Source organism: Lolium rigidum, chromosome 7 (assembly GCF_022539505.1).
Source record: "Lolium rigidum isolate FL_2022 chromosome 7, APGP_CSIRO_Lrig_0.1, whole genome shotgun sequence".
In the NCBI taxonomy this organism is placed as follows: domain Eukaryota; kingdom Viridiplantae; phylum Streptophyta; class Magnoliopsida; order Poales; family Poaceae; genus Lolium; species Lolium rigidum.
Window position 1 is genome coordinate 86,269,922 of NC_061514.1, and position 26,630 is coordinate 86,296,551.

Below are 26,630 nucleotides of genomic sequence, written 5' to 3' on the forward strand. Positions count from 1 at the left end.
TTGGCGCAGATGGGCCTCAGCAAATCGATTGAGTTGTTCTTTTAACAACTTTATGAATAGCTAGTCGGGCGAAGAGTTGGACGGTTCTTTGGAGTTCATAATTGACGCGTCATCTCTCATCCATGTCCACACTAAGAGGCAGAAGCCGTTGTGCAGGGGCTCGACGAGGCCTCGCAGGGGCAATGCGGAGTGCACTCGAGAGACTGTTCACTATCGGCTCCATCAGGACTACTTCCACCCCACAAAGCCAGTCTTCACGGAGACCCTATTCCGACGCCGCTTTCGGATGTTGAGAGACTTGTCCATGACTACTACTTTAGATGCAAGCCCGATGCCACTCGTAAGCTAGGCTACACCTCTTACCAGAAGTGATCCGCGGCTGTTCGTATGCTTGCATATGGAGTGTCAAGTGATCTCATCGATGGTACTTGTGAATGAGCGAGATCACCCGCCTCTACAAAATCTGTCGAGCCGTTATTGCGATGTTCGGCGAGGTTAACTTGAGAAAGCCAAATGCTTACGACACTACCTGGCTATTGTCGATCAACAAGGCAAGGGTGTTTCGGGGGGTGATCGGCGGTATATATTACATGAGCTGGAAGTGGATGAATTGTCCATTTGCATGGAACAGAAAGTAAAGGGGCATGTAGAAGGATGCACTGTCATTCTTGAGGCATTTGCATCACATTATCTGCGGATTTGGTCCACTTTTTTTGGCACGACTAATTTCGACAATGACATCAACGTGCTCCACGGCTCGCGGGTATTCTCCAGGCTTGTTGAAAGCAATGCTTGAGTGGTTCACTTTGAGATCAATGACAATGCATATGATAAGCCATATTATCTAGCTAATGGCATCTATCAAAACTGGGCAACAATAGTGAAGACGATTCGTGATCTCCAAACAGAGAAAAAGAAGAGGTTTGCTAAACAACAAGAGTTATGCATGAAAGATATGGAACGAGCATTTGGTGTGCTCCAAGTTCGGTGGGCTATTGTTCGTCACCCTACTAGAACATGAAACATTTACACCATGTGGGAGGTGATGACATATTGTGTGAGCATGCACAACATGACGGTTGAGCAAGAACATGATGACAATCTTCATTGATCAAGGTTGGCAATTTTAGGACGACTTGGTTGAGCCCACAACATGGGGCATGAACGTTTGAGGAGTTCCTCTATATGCATGTTGAGCTCCTTGATAACCACATTCATGAACGCCTTCAAGCGGATGTTAAGTGTCAGTGGGCATTGATAGTCCATGAGGAGAATGATGAGTAATCATCCCATCTTATTTTTACATGTTTAATTATGAACTATGTTCTTTATTTTCATGCACTACATTGCACGTGAACTATGTCATATATTTGGATGTAATAAAACTATACTTAAAAAGTTACAAATATTAGTATTTTTTTCGCGTATAGAGGGATGTGTTCTATATGCGCACGTAAAGTTTCACATAAAACTGATATTCTTTGTGCCCTGCGTAAAAAGGACGGTAGAAAACATGTCGGTTTTTGCTGAAACAACGCTATGAGCATGTAAACATGTCAAGATATATACAAAACATTTTTAATAATTTTGGTATTTTTAAATATGTTCAAAATGTATTTCAAATAAATGGTGCATATGCATCAGGGTGCAGAAACACACTGTCTATACTTAAATTGAAAGAGGTGGCACATGCGTGAACGATACTGTACAATACCTTTGTTGCAGTACCGCTGATCTTTTCTTCGACTCGTATCCAATTGCAAGAGCTGGACACCGGACAGAGATAGAAATGAACATGGGAAAACAACTCGGTCGCGTTGCCAATTCGTGTGCCGGAAGACTTGAACAGGAGAAGCAAACCTTGCACTCGTGTTCTTCATCCCGGCCACGTTTCGTGTGCTCATCTCGAGGCGGCCGGATAGACATCGGGAGCCGTGGTGGGCACAGCTCTTGGCGCCGATGGATGGCCGACGCTTGTCCGTCGAGCGAAAGCGGCTTTTCACGGTGTCACGCTAAGTGGGCCCGGCCGGTTCCTTCTTCTTTATCCCCGATCCCAAAGACCACACATGCTCGAGTCCCAGAAGCCAGAATCGCCGGACACGTAACGCCGTTCCCCGGTATAAAAGGGGCCGGGAGCCGAGAGAGGAAGAAGAAGAAGCATCGAGCGACCCGTCGGAGCAGTGGCCCATTGGATCGAATATGGATCGAGCTGACTACCACCACCACCAGCAGCAGCACCAGTTCATGATGCCGCCGCCGTTGCCCGTGCAGCAGCGGCAGATGTGCGTGCCGATGATGGACGACGACGACGTCGACGAGCAGCAGTTCTCGGCGGGGAGGGGCGGTGGAAGGGCGGAGAGGAAGCGGCGGTTCACGGAGGAGCAGATACGGTCGCTGGAGTCCACGTTCCACGCGCGCCAGGCCAAGCTGGAGCCCCGGGAGAAGGCGGAGCTGGCGCGGGAGCTGGGCCTGCAGCCGCGCCAGGTCGCCATCTGGTTCCAGAACAAGCGCGCGCGGTGGCGCACCAAGCAGCTCGAGCACGACTTCGCCGCCCTCCGCGCCAAGTACGACGCCCTCCAATCCCGCGTCGACTGCCTCAAGCAGGACAAGCAAGCCCTCACCGCACAGGTAACCATCGTTGGTTGATTCACACGCGCCACGCCAAGCATACTGTCCTTGTTTTTTTTCCTTCCCAATACTTCATCCATGAGCTAATTAAGGAAAATTCAATATGCAGGTGCACGAGCTAAGCGAGCGGCTGAGGGAGCGGGACGGCGGCGCGACGGCTGCCACCGCCAGCAGCAGCAGCTGCAACAACGACGAGCTGGACGACGACAAGAGGAACGTCGTCGCCGGGTGCGTCGACCTCGACGTCGAGCCCCTCGAGAGCTGCGTGCTCGGTGGGACGGCGTGCGCCACGCCGGCCGACGTCTCGCTCTCGGTGGAGTCCGACTGCGGCGACCACCTCCACTACGACGACGGGGCGGCAGGAGGCTTCCCGCCCGACTCCTTCTGCGCCACGCCGGAGCTGTGGGAGCCGTGGCCGTGGCCGCCTCTCGAGTGGAATGCGGTGGCCTGAACGGTCCACCTAGTTGTACACGTAGGCTTGTGTTAGTACGTGCATGCTGTGCTTAGTCTCGCATTCTGTTGGGATCGATAGAGGCGAATGGGTATGAGGGAATGACAGGTGGGTCCGTGTAAGATAGGGGAAGGGACTGAAATGATGAAACCTAGGAGGCAGCTGGCCAATGGATGGGACTGGTGATTTGGATGCTGCTAAAAATGGTTTCAGTTAGAGATAATTGGTATAGAGTTTGCATCAGCTATTCTGTTTGTTCTCGGGCGCTATGGATTTAAAGTTGGATTTAAGGTTGATAAATGGTGTACCATTTGTTTCTGAACATAAAGCGTTTTAGAAGTTCAATTTAATCACCCAAAACATTTTATATTTAGGAATGGATGTGGTAATAAACTATCATGCTAGGACTTAGGGCCATGGTTACAGTTTTATGGGAGCTCCAACTTTTAAGATGTGGTAATAAACAGCCACAACCCACACACTAAGACTAATCACAATGGGAAGTATCATACACTAGTATCATGTACATGATACTAGTTTGTGATACCACCTCCACAATGCATAGTATCATAATATGATATCATACTTATGTCATATTTAATGTTTTGTAGAATCTCAATGCAAATGTGTGTACATGATGTATTTGTCATGAAGTTTTTTAGGTTTATGTGTCATGATACGGTATCATATTATGATACTACTCTCATCTCTCACCTCATTAATTGATGTGACACATCAGATTTTTGCCAACATGGCATGCATGATACTAGCTATGATACTCTCATTGGGGCTAGTCTAATCCTTGTATGGTACAACATGGGCCACCGCAGTTTTAACTATCTTATAGAATCTCCAAGAGCTCCCCTGAAAATGCTATGGATTTTCGAAAAACAGCTCAAAGTGCTCACCTATATCCAGGCAAATTCTCAATATTTTTAGTGAGCATCCATTGCTCACATTTGACAATCCAACGCTGCTTTTACAAATCCCTCAAAATTGCGTCGGACCAGCCCAACGACCAATCATGAAACTTACCGTCACTCTTCTCCTTCCCTCCTACCGTGCCCCTTGCCATCCCCTGGCATCGCAGCCGCTATGGAACCCAATCCTAACCTCCTTCAATCAGTCCCCTGCCACGGTCCCTCCACCACTTCATGACGCCCAAGAACCCTAGGTGCCTTGGGTTGGCGCCGCAGCCTCAACCATCGTGCCCTCCCCCCACCCCTCCCTCCGCCGCCGCTAGGTACAGGGCAGTAGGACCCCCTTCCCTCCCTACCAGCCTTGCCCCATAGAAGCAAAATCATAAAAGTCTGTCACGCAATCCGGTAGTGGCGGTGCAACATGCAAGAAGGTGACGGCTCCCTAAGCACCCATGCCTCCTCTTGCACCACGAACGAACATGAACGCGCTTTCCCTAACACCCGCACCAAAGTTTGAGCCCCAGCCGGAGTCTTCCACCACCACGATCACTCGTGTTGTTCCACAAAATGCCTCCAAAGCAATTTTGTTTTTTAATTTTTTTGATTGAATTATCATGTCGTTATGCTATGTATTGAGTTTTTAGGATTGAATTAAATTATTGAATGATTTACTTGTTTTCAATTAGGCTGAACTAATTTTTTTTGCATATGGTTCAATTTATTTTCACATTTCACTTATTTATCAATTAGAACAAAATGAATATAGTACACATGATCTCTATTATGTCCGTTCATGTTGCGTGTAGTATGAGCAATGAGTCATTCATGCATTAAAACTTGTTGGTCCTCCATTGGAAATTCCAATTCTAGCACAAGCTTTTCCAACAATAATATTCATCAATAGAATTGACAAATGATAAAGATCTTATTGAGGTATTTTTTTTAACATACTACATGTATGCGGAGAGGACCTAATTAATTTCTCACAAAAGAAAGAAGAGGCCTTCTGCAGTGCGCGCGGGGGGGTGGAGTATTGGGTTAGATGCAATTGTTGGGAAGGAACAAACATAATAACAAATATCGGAAATCCATGATCAATACATGCTTCTCCTCAAGGGTGGCATGGCTAGGACTCAAGGTTCTCCCAACACTGTTTCAATACGATAAACATGCATGGATTATTTCTAATGGTCATGTTGCTGTGATCAAGTTGATCGTCACAATGCAAGTAGGACTAATTCTGAAGATAAGGTGAGATCATCTACTTGTTTTCTACATTTGATCATTTGTGTGTGCACTTTATTCTTACTATTATTTTATATTTGTATATAAACATTTCTCAAACTTTTTTCATGCGAAAACCAAAGAAGGTGGGAAGCCAGGTAAGTCATTCACTTTGCACTATTGTTGGAAAATCCAGAGAACAATGATAAATGAAAAAAATCATCAATGAAACCCCAACAAGAAGAAGACTACCTCTAGCTCGGCTAGAGAGGGTTTTTGGTTGACACCGATGATGATGGATCAAGTAGTACCATTCCTCTATCCTGATTCAATCGAAATAGTTTTGATGGTGGTAATAAAGCAAAGAATAAGAGGGCGAAGGGAGTGGAGAATTCCGTTACAAAGAGTCATTGTACAACATGATGAAGGTGAGGAAGTACATTGCTTCTCAAAGGATAGAACTGAAGAACAAGGAAATGGAGGGGCGGAGGGAGGTCGAGGAGAGGATGGTGACGACTGAAGAGTGGAGGGCATCTACAGAGGAGAGGTCGGCCGAGGTTGAGGAGATGAAGGTGGCTGCCGAGGAATTTTCCAATAGAATGGATAATGAACATATGATCATGTTCCTGGACCCAAGTGTCCTAGATTAGAATTTGCAAGCCTATGTAGAGATTTACTGTGACCAAATGTTTGCTTCAAGAGGGTTCTTTTCGAGAAATGGTGGCAATGGTGGCTAGGTAGGCAATGATGGTGAATTAGTGATGCCATTTGAGAGAGAATCTCCTGTTTTGTGGTGTTGTTCTATGCACAGACGATGAAATTGTATGTTGTGTTGAGGATGCATCTTACTTTGTGACTCTATGCTAGATGTCGAACTTGAATTCAAAATACTATGTTGTAATGATCATATTTATGTACGGCATGATGTTGAAATGTGCTAATTATCATGTGCAGAAAGTTAGTGTAACTGCAATTGCGGTATTCTTCTTATTATTGACAATAGTGACAAATCTAGCTAATATGTACTTTACTTATATTTTCTAGTCTCTTGACTTAAATTCAGCCCACCAACTTAAAATCCATCAAAATAAGTTAAATTTTGTTCGATAAATTTTGTCAATGATTCAAAAGTCCAACAATAACAAAGATTTACCAACTTTTCATGTAACTTAAATTAGATAGTAGCATGAAAGATGATAATAGCTTGGCAAGTTCAAATTGAGGTAAATTACTATGCTCTTTCTTGTCTTTGCCTTATTGTCTCCATCTAACCTTCTTTCAAGTCTTGCCATACCACACTCGATCTAAATTTATCTCAGCCTCAAGATTGATAAGAAGAACTTTTTTTTTCTAGCAGATCTTTCTCTTGTTTTAAACTCCTTACCGAGAATGGCGTATGGCAAACCTTGGTTAGAAGGAAGTACATAGGAGAAAAAGCGTTATCCCAAATCCTTTGGAAACCGGGAGATTCGCATTTTTGGGCTGGCCTAATGGCCGCGAAGAAATTTTTCTTCAAATTTGGTACTTTCATTATAAAGGATGGATCGCGAGATAAGGTTTTGGGAGGATACATGGCTAGGGAATAGGCCCCTCTCGAGAACAATATCCGGCAATCTTCGGCATTGTCCGTCGCAAAAGTGATACCATTGCTTACGTAATGGCAACCTCACCACCAAATGTGACGTTTAGACGAGATTTAATCGGTCCGAGACTTATTGCATGGAACGCCTTGCTGCTGCGTTTGGCATCCGTTCAGCTGTCGGAAGGGCATGATGAGTTTATTTGGAACTTACGGTCCAATGGGAAATTCTCCGTAAGTTCACTATATAATGCCATCCTCCAACCGAGATATACCGGTTGATAAGAACAAAAAAAATTTGGAAGATGAAGATACCGCTAAAAGTTAAGATTTTTGGTTGGTATTTGCGTCGTGGAGTAATCCTAACCAAAGACAATCTTCTGAAACGAAATTGGCATGGGAATTCACAGTGCGTTTTTTGTCAACAAGATGAGACAATTAAGCATCTGTTCTTCCAATGCCGCTTTGCCAGGTCTATATGGTCATGCATCCAAATAGCTTCAGATCTGTATCCCCCAACTAGTGTGACCAATATTTTTGGTAATTGGCTACACGGTATTGATCACAGATTCAGAACGTTTATTAGGGTGGGGGCGTTTGCCATGATATGGTCGCTATGGCTGAGTAGAAATGACAAAGTTTTTAATAATAAAGATTGTTCTCTTATGCGGAGTTATTTACGAGATGTACGGCTACTCTCCGTTCGTGGTCTGCACTTCAGAAGGAGCAGAACCGAGACCTGTTTACGGAGGTCTGTACACGGTTGGAGGATACGGCGAGGGATACTTTTTCCCTACATGGGTGGCAGCATAATCTACGGATTGGTCCTCCTACCTCTTCCTAGGCGTTTTACATTCATAAGTGTTGTGTATTTTGACAGTTTTTAGTTCCAGAACTTTGTTAAGAATGGTTTAAACGGCTGTGTGCATCTTAGCTATGCAGAGGTCGGGTGTAATTGCTTCTCTTGAGTAATAAAGCGCCCATTATCTAAAAAAAAAGATCTTTCTCTTGTTGAGCTTTGTTTCCCAATTGTATTAACTGGTTTGACAAAGTGGAACATCTTAGATTGTGTTTGTTAAAATTCTATGTGTATTTAAATTGCAAATTGTGCTGTGTTTTAGGTTTCTGCAGCTTAGATTTATATTATTTAACTTTGGTTCTAGGGAACTTATGCATCAATTCATTAAAGAGTGTACCTCTGTCATCTATTTAGAGCCTTTTTTTGTAATTCTTGTTCGACTGAGAATTAAGTTAGAGCTTATTTAGCTTCCAAACCGTCAAATTTGCATTGATTGGTAAGAAATGATTTAACACCGCAGGTAAGATTAAGAAATTATGCGAATAAGTCTGAGTGGGTAAGTTTTTTTTAATACAGAGCAGTAAAAGAAAGCAAAACCTTTTTTTAAGGATTCTAATTCAGGGAATCAAACAATCTAGATAGGAAAAAGTTCATTTAGATCTAAAACCCTGAAAACACCATTAAATTCTCTAAATCAAAGAAGGCATCTGCTGTTAGTAGTTAAGCATGTTGACACGTTGGTTTGTTAGTCTCTTTCTGTAATCTGTAACACACGACAGAGTCTGTCGCTGTGGTAGTTGTTTTGGCCTCTGTTGATTTCAGAATAAGTAGGATCTGATCGTGTGCACTGTACACGTTCGGAGTTAGCGATATTGTAGGATCGCTCCGCACGACTTCGTCCGTGGGATGGCGCGGAAGCAACGAGTCGTGGAGAGCGTAGATTTCGCAAAGGTTGTTGATCCTTCGAATAAAAGGAAAACCCGGAAAAGACGCAAAGTTTTACGCGTCGCAAAATCTCTCTGTCTCCTGTATCTGTTCGTGTGTTCTGGCAGGGAAGAGTTTCAGAGCGACAATCACAATCCACTGAAAAACCACTAAATCGCGTTGTGTTCTTGGGCTGGGATCTGTCATTTGGTATCAGAGCCGCTGGTTCTTGGAGGCGATCGTGGTGGCGGTGTTTGGTGGAGGTGTGTTGGCGGTGGTGACTGAAGATGGGCGACACGACTCCGCGGAACAGCGGGAACCGGGGCGGCACGTACACGACGCCGGCCAGGAGGATCAACACTGATCTTGCCTCGGCCAGCGGCGGCGCTGTGGTGCCGCATTCGGCGCCGAGAGGAGGTGGCGTCCCGATCCACTACCCGCAGCTGACCGACACGAACTACAGTTTGTGGTCGGTGAAGATGAAGATCATCCTCCGCTCCCTCCGTTGCTGGACGGCGATTGAGGGAAAGGGTGAGTTCGATCCGGTGAAGGACGAGGACGCGTTCGCGGCCCTGTCCCAGTCAGTGCCGGACTCGATGGTGATGGCCCTTGCGGAATACGACACCGCGGCGGAGGCCTGGGAGGCGATCCGGCGCATGCGCGTTGGTGAGGATCGTGTGAAAAAGGCGCGTGTTAAGCAGTTGAAGAGGCAGCTGGATCGACTGGAGATGGACGACGGCGAGACCGTCACTGCGTTCTCCCAGAAGTTGACTACTCTCGTTGCCGAGATCCGTTCGCTCGGTGAAAAGATCACCGACGAGGCGGTGATTGATCGGCTGTTCAGCGCGGTGCCTAGTCGGTTTACCGATGTGGTGAACACCATTGAACAGTGGGGAGATCTGACCACCATGTCTGTCGCTGAGGCCGTCGGGCGGCTCGCCTCACACGAGGAGAACCAGCGTGGGCGCCGCCGCAGCGGTGGTGGCAAGGAGGAGCAGCTGATGCTCGTGTCAAAGGCGTTGGAGCAGCTCCTGAAAGGGAAGAAGGGCGGAGACAATGCCGGCAGCTCGAGCAGCCCCGCTGGCAAGAAGGGTGGTGACCACGGCAAGCCAGGCAAGGATCAAGCGAAGCAGAAAAAGAAGGGAAAATTTGATATTGCCAAGGTAAGATGCTACAAGCTTGTAATGAGAAAGGGCATTTTCAGTCTGATTGTCCTCAGCCAAAGAAGGAGAAGGTGAACCTTGTGGAGATGGAGGAGGACAACCCGGCGCTGCTGATGTTGGAAGCGTGTGAGTTGTCACCAGAGACAGAGTCTCGGTACGAGCGAGGTTACTCGCTGAATGAGGAGAAAGTTCGGCCTAAGCTCACCGGTAACCAAGATAATTTCGGTATCTAGACACGAGGGCAAGTAACCACATGATTGGCTGCTCGGACAAATTTGCAGAACTTGATGAAACTGTCAATGGACGGGTGAAATTTGGAGATGGAAACACGGTAGAAATATGCGGCCGTGGATCAGTGCTCATGCAGTGTCACACAGGTGAACATAGAGTGCTGACAGATGTCTATTTCATTCCTCGGCTTAAGAGCAACATCATCAGCTTGGGGCAGTTAGATGAGATTGGTTGCAAGTACTCAGGAGGTGATGGTGTACTGACGGTGTGGGACAAGCAAAGGAGAATTCTGGCAAAGGTGAACAAGACCAAGAATCGGATGTACATTCTGAACTTGCAACCTACAGAGCCAGTGTGTCTGCTTGCTCATGCAAAGGAGCAGAGTTGGTTATGGCACATGCGTTTTGGCCATGTTAACTTCCGTGCTCTGAGGTCTCTGGCTGCAGAAGGCATGGTCAATGGCATGCCTGTGCTGGAACAGGTTGAGCAGGTATGTGACGGTTGTATGCTAGCCAAGCAACGCCGTTCACCGTTTCCAGCGGTTTCAGAATTTCGAGCCTCGCAACAGCTGCAGTTAGTACACAGTGACCTTTGTGGGCCTATTACGCCAGCAACACCAGGAGGAAAGAGATACTTCCTGTTGGTTGTTGATGACTTCTCCCGGTATATGTGGTTGGCCCTGCTTAGCACCAAAGATGAGGCACTTGAGGCCCTCAAGAAGATTCAGAAGGCAGCTGAGGCACAAAAAAACTTGAAACTGAAGTCGATAAGAACCGATCGAGGAGGCGAATTCACCTCTGATGAATTTTCAAGCTATTGTGATGATCACGGTATAAAACACTTTCTCACCGCACCATATACTCCTCAGCAGAACGGGGTAGTGGAGAGAAGAAATCAAACTGTGGTTAGCATGGCTCGGAGTTTGCTGAAGAGCATGGGTGTCCCAGCCAAGTTTTGGGGAGAGGCCGTAACCACTGCTGTCTACCTTCTGAACCGCTCTCCGACCAAGAGTGTAAAAGGTATGACACCTTATGAGGCCTGGCATGGGAAGAAGCCATCAGTTGGTCATCTGCGAACATTTGGCTGTGTGGCACATGTGAAAAAAGTAGGTCCCGGAATTACCAAGCTATCAGATCGGAGCTCTCAAATGGTGTTTATAGGCTATGAGCAAGGCTCTAAGGCCTACCGCATGTATGATCCAGAGAAGAATAGACTTGTGGTGACCCGAGACGTGGTCTTTGAAGAGGACAGGGCATGGGAATGGCATCCAGTCGCAGCTACTGAACCTGAACCTGAACCTGAAAGTGTGTTTACTGTTCACTATCCGACAATAGGAACAGCGAGCACACGTGACAATCCTGCCGCGACAGAGAAAATTCCAGAATCTGCTGCCACGGGAGAGTTTTGCCCTGATCAGTCTTCCCCGAGTGCACCGCAGGTTGCAAGCAAGACATGTCACGCTGGACATGGCACCACGCCCCCAATGGAGTTAACGTCACCTTCTGCAGCACCTGCAGGTGAAGTGTCACCTGGGCCGTCTCAAGCACCAGAATCGCCTTGGTCTGAGCCCTCACTAGGACCACAAGGCAAGCGCCTGCTCCGTGAGATTTATGAGGAGACAGAAGAGGTAGAGGCTGAGTACTCAAACCTCTGCTTCTCGGCCAAGAGGAACCTGCCACGTTCCGGGAAGCGAGAAAAAATCAAGAAGCGGCAGCGGGCGATGAGGGAGGAGATGAACTCCATCACCGAGAATGACACATGGAAGTTGTGTGATCCGCAAAGGGACACAAAGCTATAGGCCTGAAGTGGGTCTTTAAACTTAAAAAGGACTCTGCCGGGGCTGTGGTGAAGCACAAAGCGAGACTTGTCGCCAAAGGATATGTACAACGACAAGGAATAGATTATGAAGAAGTGTTTGCACCTGTCGCTCGTATGGAAACAGTGCGTTTAATTCTGCACTAGCTGCACAAAAGGGCTGGGAAATCCATCACATGGATGTCAAATCAGCTTTTCTGAATGGTGACTTAGAGGAGGAAGTTTATGTAGCTCAGCCTCCCGGTTTCGAGCATAAAGGTGGAGAACACAAGGTACTCAGACTCAAGAAAGCACTGTACGGGTTAAAACAGGCTCCAAGAGCCTGGAATGCTAAACTTGATAGAACACTGACTGCTTTGGGTTTTGAGAGGTGCCCGATTGAATATCTTGTGTACAAAAGAAGCTGTGGCAGGCTCCAGTCTACTTGTTGGGGTTTATGTGGATGACCTCATCATTACTAGTGAGAAGATCTCGGAGATCACTTGCATTCAAGGAACAAATGAAGAAAATGTTCGAGTATGAGTGATTTAGGTTTGCTCGGTTATTACCTTGGGATGGAGGTAAAGCAAACTTCGGAGGGGATTTTCTTGGGACAAACTGGATATGCTTCCAAGATTACGAAGAAATGGGGCATGGAGAAATGCAACCCGGTTGCTACTCCTCTTGAGCACAAGCTGAAGTTGAGCAAAGACGAGTAAGAGCCCTCCTGTGAATGCAGCCGACTACCGCAGGCATAGTTGGCGAGTTTGAGATACCGACTCATACAAGGCCGGACATTTGCTATGCGGTTGGCGTGGTCAGCCGTTTCATGGAAAAGCCCACTAAAGAGCACTTGGTGGCAGTAAAGCACATATTGAGGTATGTGCGAGGAACTCTGAATCTGGGCTGCTTCTACAAAAGAGAAGGAAGAGAGAAACTACAACTGACAGGGTACAGCGACAGTGATTTAGCTGGGGATGTCGATGACAGGAAAAGCACAACTGGGATTATCTTCTATCTCGGCTCCAGCCTAATCACCTGGTCGTCTCAAAAACAGAAGACAGTTGCATTGTCCTCTTGCCAGGCTGAATACATAGCAGCAGCTGCAGCAGCCTGCCAAGGAGTTTGGCTTGTTCGGTTGTTGGGTGATCTGTTCGGAGAAACAAACATCAAGATTATGCTGAAGGTAGACAACCAATCTGCAATTTCATTGAGCAAGAACCCTGTCTACCATGACAGAAGCAAGCACATCGAAACACGCTATCACTTCATTCGTGAGTGTGTGGAGAAGGGACAGGTCGTGATGGATCATGTCCGGACTGAAGATCAGCTCGCCGACATCCTGACCAAGGCTCTAGGGAGAGTTAAATTTCTGGAGATGAGGCAGCGAATTGGGATGTCAGACACTGGTTAGCGCCAACAGGCTTAAGGGAGAGATTGTTAGTAGTTAAGCATGTTGACACGTTGGTTTGTTAGTCTCTTTCTGTAATCTGTAACACACGACAGAGTCTGTCGCTGTGGTAGTTGTTTTGGCCTCTGTTGATTTCAGAATAAGTAGGATCTGATCGTGTGCCTGTACACGTTCAGAGTTAGCGATATTGTAGGATCGCTCTGCACGACTTCGTCCGTGGGATGGCGCGGAAGCAACGAGTCGTGGAGAGCGTAGATTTCGCAAAGGTTGTTGATCCTTCTGAATAAAAGGAAAACCCAGAAAAGACGCAAAGTTTTACGCGTCGCAAAATCTCTCTGTCTCCTGTATCTGTTCGTGTGTTCTGGCAGGGAAGAGTTTCAGAGCGACAATCACAATCCACTGAAAAACCACTAAATCGCGTTGTGTTCTTGGGCTGGGATCTGTCATCTGCTAGTATGCTGCTGCTTAACTGATACAGAACTCCTCGGGTCCTCCCTGATGATGTCCTGGCGCGTGATCTGGCCGGAATGCTTGGGGCGGAGTACACGTCAAAGAAAGAGACGCCGTTGTTCCACGAGCAGCTGTCGGCAAGTCGATGTCGGCTCGTCGCCATCCCAATCCGCAGGAGCTGAATACGTGCCAAAACTTTCAGTTTTGGAGGCTAGCAAGAAAACATTCGACTCGGCACACGCTCGCTGTCGACCTGCTCGCTACACTGCAAAACGGCCGTTTTTACCACTGTGCAGAGAGAGCGAGTGAAAACGCTCCTCCGATCCATCAACTGTGTGGGAGTAGTAGCTGGGTAGTGCACTGCGGGTGCAGGGTCGATCTCTGACTGTCATGGAGAGGAGGCAGCAGCAAGAGAGTTCTGGAATGCAATGGTGGCTCGGCCGATCGAATGGGTGGAGGATACGGGTCATCCTGGATCGTTGTCATGAAAGGAACGCGAAATGATGTGTGTTCCTGAGAACTCTCCGCGCGGATCAGTTCGTGGACGTGTAGGATAGGACATCACAGGTTCATTTGGGCGATTTTCGCCAAGGAATTTAGTACTAATACGGACCCGTGCGTATCGTCTGGTCTACATATGCCTTTGTTTATTTATATTTATCACTGTCGTGGTGAGATCTGAGTAGCTTGGATTGGGACATGTCACGCCGATTCATGCTGGAAATGAATTTAGGATGGGGACTAGTGACGACATGTATGTGCTGGAAATGAATTGTATTTATCTATCTCTCTCTTTCCTGGCTGGGATGTTTTTCTCCGATGCTCTTACATCAACAAACATGAATACTTTGTTTGTTATATGGTGCTGGTCATCTCTGCTCGAATAATTTGTTTGTTTGGTCCGATAAGGATTAGCTACTCTATTCTACTCTGAAAAGGATTCTGCGCGTTAGTCAAGATAAACAAAGCTAGATTTTTATTATACTCTGGTTGCAGTTTCATTCGTGTTGCTATTGCAGCCATTAGAAAGAATCTCCATGCATGTGACGTCTAAACCTCTTCCGCAAGGAAAAAGTAAATATGGTCATATAGAGCGAGAGAAGTGGCTGAAATAGTTTGCTAGCTAGTATTCTGATCCAGTCGTTACAGCCGCTTTCAGATTTGTGCAAGAAGCACCGAGCTTGCATGCACAATCTTAGCTATACTTTTTAATACCCGGTTCGGCCAATTCAAACGAGACAAATGTTAGCTAGCTTTGATGCTATTGGGAAGACTTTATCCTTGGATTAGATCAGTGATCTCTCCAAGTGCTTTTCCACTTGACAGCGCTCTGAAGGTGAAAGCTCCAAAAGTTGAAATCTCAGTTTGAACGTCTCAGCTCGTGGAATCTTCTAGAACACCGTAAAGGCGAAAAGGACCGCAGAGCCTCCTTCCGTGCTGATTAATCGCCTAAACATCACTTGTCTGTGGGTTTAACTGTTTGATATCCACTGCTTAATTTACGGTTCACGGTATATTTGGATTTTTTCGGTTGTTGATATTTTTTCGGCTGTTGCGTGGTTAGCAACTATATTCGCCTCTGAAATCTCCATGATCGATTACTCTGAAGAAAAAGCTTCAGCCTTCAGGCCAGCGATTGAGCCACTCTAGATCAGCAGGCCTGCTCCTGGCACGACAGCCGGCCGAGAGGAAGCATGCACGCACTGATCGGGCGAAGCAAAGCTACAAAAGCTCGACGGGCACACTGGCACAGCGACGGGACGGGGATGAGTTGGGCCGAACCGCACACGATGATCGACCAGGCGTCGCTGTTCCGATGGCGAGGGAGCTCTGCCGTGGAACCACCGGCGCCGGCCACCTGCGTGCCGGCCGGCCCCGTCCAGATCAACCTCGGACGCGTCGATCGTCCCATCCGCATTGCCTCCCCGCAAAACAAAAGAAGATTCCTCTCCTTTACTTTACTTCTTGTGCTTCTCCGCGCCGCGTGCCGTCTCAGGCGATCACCCGCCGCCCGCGAAGAAGACGTCCCAGTCGTCGCCGGAGCACCGCGGCGGTCACGTATAGGCTTAGCTCCGGTGGTCCCCTGCCTGTCGCTGTGCGATGTCGACGGTCTCCTACTCTCCTTTGAAAGTAGCTTGAGAGAGTGTTCTTACTTGGCTTGGTTGGTAAGCGTCAATTTTAGGTGTGTGCGGGGAACAGATGTACCGGCCAAAGTGTTGCCTTTTTAAGAGCATGTCTAACAGGCCCCGTATAACCCGCCCACCCCGTAAAATTCCGGCGACATACGGGGCAGGCGCGGTTTGGGCCGTCTAGCAGGCCCCGTATTCGGGCCGCCCCGTTTCGGCGGAATACGGGGCCCGGAAATCGGCCCCGTCGCCCCGTACATATAGTGGGCGCAGGTGCGAGTGAGGGGTTAACCCCTCACTCGCAACCCTAGCTCCGCCGCGCGCCGCCGCCTCCTCCTCCTCGCTCCGGCGAGCAATTAGCCGCTCCCCGCCACGCATTCCACCCCAAAAGCTAGGATGGACTCCCGCCGCCGCGATAGGGTCCTCGCCGGCGAGCGGATCGAAGCGATCCCGCTCGCCGGACACCGTAGAGGAAGCGTGGCGGGCCGGAGTGCAAACTCTCGGCCCGCCGGCAGCCCGTCGCGCGGCCCGCAAGTACGCCGGCGCGCCGTACGTGCCGGACCCGCTCCGCGAGTTCGCCGCGGGTGGGCGGTGGTACAAGCAGGACCCGCCGCTCAAGCCGATGAGCGGCGAGGCGTTCGAGAAATGGCGCGCGCAGCGGGCCGCGCGACCGCGCGGCGTTGGCGGAATGGAGGGCGACCATCCGGCAGCAGCGGCAGCGGCGGAGGAAGCGGAGGCGGCGAGGAGGAAGCGGCGCGGCGGAAGAGGAGGAAGAGGAGGCGGCCTACCGCCGTGCGGTCGCCTTGTCCGAGGCGGATGCCGCCGAGAAAGCGGCGGCGGAGGCGAGAGGAGGAGGCGGCGGCCATCGCCGCCGTCCGGGAGTTCGAGGCGCGGCGGGCGCGGGAGGCCCGGGAGGCGCGGGAGGAGGCGGCGAGGATCGCCTTCATCCCCTACGTCATCCCGGACGAGTAGAGGTAGGTTAAGTAGTATGATCCGTAGTATGATCCGTAGTATATGATCAAAATGTGTGTATGCTCCCTACTATGATCAATGAAGATGAACTTCCCGGGGTTTTAATTTTTGAAAATACGGGGCGAAATACGGGGTCTGCTAGACGGCATGGCTCGAAATGGAGCAGTTTTTCGATACGGGGCGAAATTAGAGCCTTATACGGGGAAGCGAAATACGGGGCCTGTTAGACATGCTCTAAGGGACTCGGGCAAGTCGTTGTCTAATCCGGTTTACTTGTTGACCGAAGCATGGTAGAGGAAACCCGAGCAAGACGTGCAAGTATAAGCATGCTTCTCTACTAAACATCCTAAAATCTGAATCGCCTACTCACCTGGGAGTGCAGTCTGCAAAAATCGGAAATGCGGAATCTCCTTCAAGCTCTGAAGTCGGAATGAGAGAGTACTCAAGCCTCAACCTGGCAGATTCTCCGTATGGGCCTTCTTCAGACCACCTTTCTAATAGACTTCAACAAAAACTTCTGAGATGGGCCTAACCTGGGACATTCCTATTTCAGGCTCCTTGCGTGGGGGATACCTGAGCCACGCCCACCCACTGGTTGCTCGTATAACGGCCCAATAAGTTCAGCCCTTTTACTTCCTCTTTAAAAAAAACATTTTTGGCTTCTATTCTTTTTTTCCCTTTTTTAACCTCTAACATTTTTATTTTAAAGTTGTATTTATTTTAAATTCATCTTCATATGCATGGATTTTCAATGACAGTTGTGTGCTAATCAAATGAATTAAATATATACTACATGCAATAATCTGAAATCTTACCCTAGCACCAACACATTGAATGCTAAGCTATTTTTGAACTATTTATTTCTTAAACTGTTAATATGACTAAGCTTTCATTTGCACCATTATGTTCATCTATCTAAACAATGATTTCAAAACTAGATTAAATGCTGATATATTTACATGAATTTTGTTTTATCAGATTAGTTTCCATATTACAATATTATTATTGTCACAATAATAGCAAACAGGTGTCATGATGATTAGAATGATGATATAGTCTATAGTCTATAATTACGATTTTACAATAATAGCAATTTTTTTTAGAAATGCTTTGTTGTACGAAGAAGTGTGTATATTTAGCTATAGTCTATAATTACAAACATATTTTACATAAAAAAACATACTTTTGTTTTTTATATGTATATTTTCTTAATAATCCGCATCCGATCCGAGTCCGGTCTGAATCCGCTCCATATCCGTAATCCGACCATTATCCGCTCCGATCCGAATTCGTTACAAAAATATGGTAAGCACAATATCCGATCCGATCCGTTTACATCCCTACGTGGCTTGCATGTACTAGGAGGAAAAAGTTGGTTGACTTTGGAGCATGGAATGGTTGTTACCAGCCGCGCGTGGTTAGGGAGGAGGCAGCGCGCTTCGTGGCTTTTTTACATGCTGCAACGATACAGTGGAGCCGCCGCACGAAACCACAAATGTGCGGCGCTGCTACGTAGCACTGTTCAACAATAAAATATGATGTATAATAGGTTATTTTTTGGCTTATTTCTAATAATCAAACATCCTAAATTTGTGTGGAGAAAGATTATACCAAGAGATCTCTATTAATTAAGAGAACCTAAATTCTTTTTTCAACATTCACTCTCCGCTAACTCAGCATTTATAGCAAATATCACTACTAAAATATCATCATTGTATATACCCTAATAACTAATTATGCAAACTGCAGCCCGTGTCTCAACCGTTTGTCCGTGCTTTGGGACAAGTGTGGATTCAAAACTCGAAAGAATCGCAAAGGTTAGACACGTGACCTCAACAGCCCATCCGCTGGAATTAAACATTCCACACAAGGCTGCGTAAAGCTTTGTCATGTTCTTAATTCCGAGAGTGATTATCAGGATACTTACACATAAGATAGCCAGCCACTGGGCAGATGGGTAACCACACGCTTCTGGGCCCAGGCGTCAGGGAGCTGATACGCCTGTATCATGGCATTGTGCCAGTGTACGAAGCCGACTGCTTCACTGGCAGTGGCAGCTACTCAGTCAGTCCACTGAGTGGTAGAGAGCTCATGTGACTAGTGAGGGCATGAGCAATGGAGGCAGCTGTCCAACTAGGCTTGGATAAAACTTTTGACATATGCATACCATGTTATGGTCCCATTAATATGTCTTTCTCTCAAAAGCTGATTTGGTTTTTCTCTTTCTCTCTCACATTTTCTACTTTATGGCTGAAGAGGTTGTCTCCTGATGAAGAGGCTGCCTCCTCATCCGAACCTACTTTGGACCACCCGAACCTAGTTAAAGGTGTGAGGCAACACCCCTAGGGCTATGCATTGGGCATGCCCTGAGCACGCGAGGACTGATCAACGGTCCCAGCTCTGCAGCCACAGTGCATCGCACTACCACTCTCACTGACACGGCGGCCTAGATACGTATGGCCCCACATGTCATGTTTAACTAGATACAAACAAGGACTTGTACGCACATTTTGTTGGCTCTATAAGCATAGGGATAGTTCTGTGTCTGTATTTATCACTCCACTGCTAATTTACAATTCGTGGACCAAATCACTGACAAGTGGGTCCTTCTGACGGTTGACCCCACATGTCATAGGATGTGCGCCACGCTGGTTTTCCTTAAACCGCACGGCAGAGCCAAGCCCACCACGGAGAAAAAGTGGGGCGGAAAGGTCAAAAGAAAATTTTGGGGAAAACCGCGGTGGGCAGCAGCAACGGAACAGAGCAGTCAGAGCGGCTGACGGAGGGGATATGCTTCCGGGAGGGGAAGACGGCAAGCGGCGCGGCGCCACCGCCTCCGCCGACGACGAGGACACCGAGGCCGGCGCGACCGCGGCCTCCCTCAACGACCTCTGCGCCACCGCCGGAGATTCGAGGCCCCCGGTGCCCGCGCCGTTCCCGAGGGCGGCGGCGCTGGCGGTCGCGGCGCTGCTCGCGGTGGGGATCGGGCTCGGCGCCCTCGTCCTCGCCGTCGTGCGCAGCCCCGTGCTGCTCCTGCTCGCGCTGCTGCTCTCGGCCGCCGTCTCCGCGTTCCTCCTCTGGAATGCCGCGTCGGGCCGCGCGCTGCGCCGGTTCGTCGACGGCCTCCAGGCCTCCAGCCTCCGCGTCGCCGCCGACGGCCAGCTCGTCAAGATCACCGGCGTACGTTTTTTTCACTTCCTGCCTCTTCTTTTGTTGCATCGCAATGCAGTTGATCTAGGAAATCCGATTGCTCTGTTCCGAACCCCCCCTGCCTGCTAAAATCGAGCAGCCATTTAGCGGGCCAGCAATTTCAGTAAAATCTGGTATGAATTAAATGCATCCATATCTAAGATAGGATTGCTTGAGTATGAAGCACGCAACGTAGCAATTCCGCAACTTGTCTCAGTTCCACTGATGTGCCCTACATGTGCATCCAATCTTGTTGTGGAATGTGCATGCCCGTTGACCTTATCTCCAAAGTTAGTCCCCTCAGATCAGACTAGAACCTTCGGTGGGTGGTTATTATAATCCTGCAAGGGGAAAATAGATCCCTACTTTATTTGTCAAGCTTGCAGAAGTAGCTTCCATGTAAAGGCTAAGGATTCTTCATTTTTGTTTGTGGGCTTGCCGATTTATTTTTGCAGTACAACCATTGTTTTCTCTTGTGTGTTTTAACAATGTGAGTAGACGGATCGGTGTGCTGATATCATACATGTTGTATTGTTCCTTCTTTTATGCAGTTGGTGTCATGTGGGGACATTTCGTTGATTTCTTCGTATGAGAAGTTGGAGAACTGTGTGTACACATCTACGCTGCTTAGAAAATGCGGCAGATGGGGTTCTGAGGTGGCAAATCCTGTGAATAATTGTTCAAGATGGAAGCTGACACATGCTGAGGTAAGAATGCTTTGTGGCCTATCTGCATGTAATTTGCAGAAATTTCATTTATCCTTTTCATTTGTGAAATGCACATTCATTCCGTTCATCCTGCAATCTATCTGATCCTAATGATTACGTAGTAGCTCCCTCGAGAAAAGGACAGAATGTCTCATATTCTTTTATTTTTGAGAAAACGCAATGACATTGCGTTTCATTTCATTGCAAAGAAGGATAGTTTTACAAGATCACAACTCACAAGGGAGGTGTGTTACAGGGCATGGTATCACAAAAGCTCAGTGGACATCCCAATCTACTGGCAGCACGGCACGCAGACCTAACGCCCCCGCCCTAGCCTCATATTCTTTTATTGTGACTAGCTTAAGGGGTCTATGCTGCAACTATCTTACAAATATGCTATAACCTCATGCACAATACCATTAACGATGCAACATTATTTCAGTTCCAGTTCATGCACAATATTGAAATGAAACCGTAATTCCCATTCTCAATTGTGTACAAATGTGAAGAGGTTCTGGCTGATAGTTCAATATGTGTACCTAATTCGTCTTCAAAGGGTATGTTGTTGTAAGAACGAGTTGATCTTATTAGCTTCTGAAGAATTTTGATTCCTTGGAAGTCAAGTTCACTTGTGTTATAACTTATATCCTTCTTGACTGTTCAATATGTCTTACAGTCTTGCTGTTCTGTAATTCTATAGTATTTCTGCTTTTATAGTAGATTTGTAGTGAAATACCGCAGATACATACTCCAACATTTCAATATACTTGGTCAAACTTTACATCGCTTGACTTTAAAAAAACTTATATGCACTACATTGTTACAAGGAGGGAGTATGGTATTTTTCTCATTTAAGTATTCTGTGGAGTTTGGCAGAGGTTTGCTGCTGATTTCTACATAACGGATGCAAAATCAGGTAAAAGAGCCTTGGTGAAAGCTGGGTACCGCACAAAAGTAGTTCCATTGATCGATGAAAATGTTCTGGTTTCAACAAGCAGAAATATTGAACTATCTTCAACCTTGAAATGTTGGCTAGAAGAAAGAAATCTTTCTTCTGAAGAAGCTCAGATTATCCGTCTTGAGGAAGGGTAATCAAATTTATCCTGGATATCCACACCTTTTGTCTGTCTCTAGACTGAGCTCTTGGAATCTTATACATGATTGCACAAACTTGCAGATATATCCGTGAAGGCATGCGGTTGAGCGTGATCGGAATTTTGAGCAAGAAGAATGAAGATCTCATGATACTTCCTCCACGTGAACCTGTATCTACAGGTTGTGTGTTGCTGTCATTTCTCCTTCCAGCTTATTTTGATGGAATAGTTTTGAGACTTGTAGACAAGAGTTACTTCATACCAAATTCTGGAATTTCATGAAGTATTATGACAACTGATGAGATGTAACAACAGCTAACAACTTTAATGAAATCCCTTCCCCCTGAAACCCTCTTTTGTATGGGACCACAAACTTTGCATGAGGACTCACAGGACTAGTAATTTTTTTTTGAAAACGGAGGCAAAAGCTTTGCCTCATTCATTCATTAAGCAGAAGGTGCCCAGTTTTTAGGAGAAAACCCGGCGAAAACCAACAACAACGGTGCCAAAAGCACCCCCACAGCCACACACACCCCGCCCCCAGGGGCACACCTAGCCATCCTGGCTACCCACAAAAGCTACAGAAGAAGCTCAAGTTGGCCTATGCCAAACAGATGACCCTTCGAGGAGAGTCCGGCAGCTTCGATTCTGAAGACGAGCCTCGGAGAGGAGATGCGCAAGACAAGCGCCAAATAGGACCTTCACCGGACCGCCTCTTAAAGATCATTGTACACCGCCCAGGGGCAGCTTCGACTTCACAGCAAGAGGAGGTCACCAAGAAGACATTCAGGTCTAGTATTAGGTAACCATATACATAAGAATCCACATTCTTACTCATTATTGGTGTCCCGTCTTAACTAGCGACGGACCCTGTCATCTCATTTCATTGGCTGTTTGCTGGTGCTATATTGTCGTCATTTTGCTTTGTTTGTCCCTCAGTAGTTTGGCCAATACTATAATTTTTCCCAGTGGCCTTATAGAAGCCTTCAGAGTTTGCTTGACCAAACATATTATCCGGTTTCGAGACCGTTTGCTTTTACTCAAAGGGATAGTTCTTTCAGTGCATTGGTGGAAAAAGCGTCGTCTCTTCGTAGTTGTCGCAATCACTTCAAGCAGCGAAAACAACAAAAGATGTGCAGAAAGCCCTTGGGTAGAGGTCAAATTTGATGAGAGCATAGGACATACTTGGGTCTTTATTTTAAATTTAAGTTTAAGACGTAAAGTTCCACAAGCACAACTTTTGTTGTACCAATTAGAATTTCATATCTTACATTCAGGTTAGACATTTGCTCTACCGAGCCTGTGCAAAGATGGTGCGGTCAATGGGAGCAAGACTTTGCATTCACGCTTCCCAACACATTTGTTTCCGGAAGGAAGCCTAGTCATAAGTTTAAATTATAATCACTTAATCAGAAAACAAATTCTTTTGGATGATCTAATCTTCTCCCTTGTTCTGGTTGCTGTCATTTTGCACAGCTTTCTAAATGGCTTTAGTAAATCAAAACAACCCTTCTTCAAATACTTCAGTTCTAACCGAGTGAAACAACAACAACATCAAAGCTTTTTTCTCCAAGCTAGTTGGATAGCCTAGATATGAAACCCAACGAGAACAAAAAGAAACCACAAGTAGGAGAGAGAAAAAAGAACAAGTAAACTGAGATTCTGGTACATGGATCGTTGATGTTCATGCAGCCCTATAAAAAAGCCAAATCTTTAGGGCATTTTCAGCAGGGCGAGCCAAATCTTCCGATTATGGGTCGCGCCGCGGATAGAAATTGGGCTGGGCTGATGTCCGTCCTGACAGGCCAGCGCCTCCAGCAACGTGACCTATTCGTTTCATTTTGGCCATTTTGGGAGGGCCCATGATGGCCAAGCGGAGGACGCGTGTGCTCTCCGACTCGATGCATCCGTGACCCAAATTTGGTGAACGGATAGGTCGGTCCGTGCGAGTCGGTCTGCTTGGATCGTGCCGCTAGAGCGTGCGTGTCTGTTCGCGCGGACCATTTCCGACTGCCCAAGACAGGATGGGTAGCCCCGCTGGAGATGCCCTTAGGGGCATTCCAGTCTATCTAGTCTTTTTGTACCGCTTCCGTCCATGTCAACTTTTCCCCTCATTGTATTTTTCATACTCTGGTGCTTGCGAAGGCTTTCGCTGGATATGACCAAACCATCTTGGTCTGTGTTGGTCTAGCTTCTCGTCGATCAGTGACACCCCCAACCTATCGTGTATTACCTCATTCCTAACCCGATCATTTCTTGTATGGTCACACATCCATCGTAGCATGCGCATCTCCGCAACACTCATTTGTTGTATGTGTTATTTTTTAGCGGTCTGATTGCCGTCCTTTAGAACTTACCTTTTAGTTTTTGTGAGATCTTCTTGTCACATAGGATGCCAGGTGCTTGTCGCCACTTTATCCATCCTTCCTTGATATTGTGGCAACCATCTTCGTCGATATCATTATTACTTTGCAGCATTGATCCCATGTAGAGGAGGGTGTCCCTCTTAGACACTATTTGTCCTTCTAAACTAGCATCTCCCTGTACGCACCTAACACCACTAAAGCCACATTGCAAGTACTCAGTCTTAGTTATGCTAAGTCTAAACCATTTTGATTCCAAAGTCTGCTTCCATAGCTCTAACTAAGAGAACTACAGAAGAAGCAAAAGAAAAAGTAGATGACTGAGACGACCGGCCAAGGAAACCAGCCTAGCTACTCATACTGCTTGAAGGAGACAAACCCCAGTTTCCCAACTCCGTTGACGTGCTTCCGCTCTGATCTGGACAACAATCATCTGAATTGGTTTGAATTCTTTCCTGAATGCACGGTTATTTTTCTCTGTCCAGATCGGACCTGAGGGAATCCAGCCCAATCCAGTATGGATCCCCGCATAATTTCTACCACTGCACATCCCACAAACAAGTGTTTAGCATCATCTTCAGCAGAGTTGCAAAAAAACACATTTTTCATTGCGTGGGAGTCCTCTTTTGGCCAACCGATCTGCTGTCCACGTTCTGCTCTTGATGAGCAGCCAACCCGCAAGCTTACATTGAAGGGGTGCCCAAGAACTCCATATTGCTTTCGCTGAATCACAAGTAGTGGATCCCGCAAAGTGCTTTCGCTGATATGCCGATCTTTTAGCTTCCCAGAGCCATGTCCATTTGTCCTCCGTATCAGGCCGAAGCTGGGAATTCATGATCTCTTCATGTACTGTCAACACCTGAAAAAGGGCCCCGATTGTTATTGGCTTTCTCATGTCATCAATCCAGTTGCTGTTGGCTAGAGCTTCAGCCAGAGTTCTCCTAGCTGTAGTGATGGGATGGATTCTGGAAAGGACTTCAGGTGCCAATTAGTTGTATGGTGTTCCCAAAAGACCTCCTCGCCACCGCCCACCGGGATGCTACTCCATGTACGGTGCTACTGTACATCTTACACATAACGGTTCTCCATCAGATGCCTGGACGGTGAGGTTTTGTTCGTAATTCACAAGTTCACTTCCACCCGGACAGTACTCAAGCAGTAGAGATGCCCAACAGCCCAAGCAAGACAACGGAGCTATCGCCGTACACCCAGTTCTCCGTCAAATGCCTGGACGGTGATGCCCACAAGTTCACTTTCATACGGTCAGTACTCAAACAGTAGCGATGCCCAACAGCCCAATCAAAACAACCTTGCCGAAGATGATGAGCAGAAGTGTTCCCCCTGTCTTTGTGGTTCTCCACCTCTGCAAACCTATACACCTTCCTTCCCCCCATTGCCACCCATGTACAACAGCTCCATTCCTTCCTCCAACTATCAGGTGGAGAAGGTACGGAGCAAAAGAATTGTTAGATTATAAGTCGGTTTAGGTTTGCTTATGTCCCAAGTAAGGATTAGCCGCATTGGCCCCTATATATTCCCCTATATATTCTTTGTAAAACTGAACGTATCAATTATTAATTTATGAGACAAAGCATATTCTTTCATGGTATCAGACACCGATCCTTTTTAAGGTATGCCCCCCTCCCAAGCCGCCGCCACCACCGCCCGGATACTTCGAGCGTCGCGACGCCCTTATCACCGACAAAGCCAAAGCCCTTGCCTCCCAACTCTCCACCTCTCTCGTGCTAGCCCCTCCTCCCTCTGCTCTCTCCTACACAGATACAATAGCTGATGTTACACCCTTTATCCCAATTACATTAGATCTTGATGCTCACAACTATTACCATTGGTGTCATTTGTTTGAAGTTCATCTAGGTCGCTGCAATCTTCGCGGGCATGTCGATGGCTCCGTTCCGCCTCGTCCCGATGATCCGCAATGGGTCAAGGACGATCTCGCCATCATCCAGTGGATCTACACCCGCGTTTCCACCGAGATCTTCAACCTCGTCTTTCGCAGCGCCGCCACTGCCTCCGCTCTTTGGTCGGCTCTTCGGCACCTCTTCCAAGACAACGTTGACGGCCGCATCACCAGCCTCAACAACGAGCTCCGCAACACCGTCCAGGGTGACACCTCCATCAGCACCTACTGCCGACGAGCTTCGTGAACTCGGCGATCCCGTGTCCGATCGGCAGCTCATCAACATCCTCGTCGCCGGCCTCAGCAACGACTTCGACAAGCAGGCGTCTTTCATCCCCATGATGCGCCCACACCCCACCTTCGCCGAGGTCCGCTCCCTGCTGCAACACGCCGACACCACCCAAACTCGCAAGGCGGCCCGTCCTCAGGCCTTCGTCGCCGCTCCCCGCCCGCCGCCCCACCCTCCTGCGCCCGTGCCTCCACCTCCCGCGCCTACGCTGCAGCCCCCTCCTGGGTGGCGCCCAAGTCCCAACTACAGGGGCAAAAACCCCATCTGGCGCCCTCCACGACCGCCGCCGCCATCCGCGCCCGTCTACAGCACGCCGCCAGCGCCCGTCTACAGCGCCCCACCTCCACCGGCTCCTTCAGGGTGGCGTCTCACCCAGGATCCATGGACAGGCATGGTGC

The 26,630-nt window shown here is 47.6% G+C and overlaps 2 protein-coding genes across 2 annotated transcripts; both read left to right on the forward strand.

Annotated features, from left to right (window-relative positions):
- The first annotated feature begins 2,151 nt into the window (after positions 1 to 2,151).
- On the forward strand, positions 2,152 to 3,508 carry LOC124679338 (homeobox-leucine zipper protein HOX22-like). Its single transcript, XM_047215117.1, has 2 exons — positions 2,152 to 2,641; positions 2,721 to 3,508. The coding sequence occupies exons 1-2, from the start codon at positions 2,200 to 2,202 to the stop codon at positions 3,077 to 3,079; spliced, it is 801 nt and encodes a 266-aa protein (XP_047071073.1). The 5' UTR covers positions 2,152 to 2,199; the 3' UTR covers positions 3,080 to 3,508.
- A 15,954-nt stretch (positions 3,509 to 19,462) lies between these two features.
- Positions 19,463 to 22,011, forward strand: LOC124678332 (uncharacterized membrane protein At1g16860-like). The gene is made up of 4 exons (XM_047214233.1): positions 19,463 to 19,852; positions 20,413 to 20,568; positions 21,445 to 21,656; positions 21,746 to 22,011. The coding sequence occupies exons 1-4, from the start codon at positions 19,463 to 19,465 to the stop codon at positions 21,942 to 21,944; spliced, it is 957 nt and encodes a 318-aa protein (XP_047070189.1). The 3' UTR covers positions 21,945 to 22,011.
- Positions 22,012 to 26,630: the final 4,619 nt, after the last annotated feature.

Bases quoted from the DNA above. Each gene is read 5' to 3' on its own strand.
- LOC124679338 (XM_047215117.1), top strand. From the start codon at position 2,200: ATGGATCGAGCTGACTACCACCACCACCAGCAGCAGCACCAGTTCATG. The intron at 2,642-2,720 runs GTTGATTCACAC...GAGCTAATTAAG, and splicing joins CGCACAGGTAACCATCGTTG to GAAAATTCAATATGCAGGTG.
- LOC124678332 (XM_047214233.1), top strand. From the start codon at position 19,463: ATGCTTCCGGGAGGGGAAGACGGCAAGCGGCGCGGCGCCACCGCCTCC. The intron at 19,853-20,412 runs GTACGTTTTTTT...TCTTTTATGCAG, and splicing joins AGCTCGTCAAGATCACCGGC to TTGGTGTCATGTGGGGACAT. The intron at 21,657-21,745 runs GTAATCAAATTT...ACAAACTTGCAG, and splicing joins ATTATCCGTCTTGAGGAAGG to ATATATCCGTGAAGGCATGC.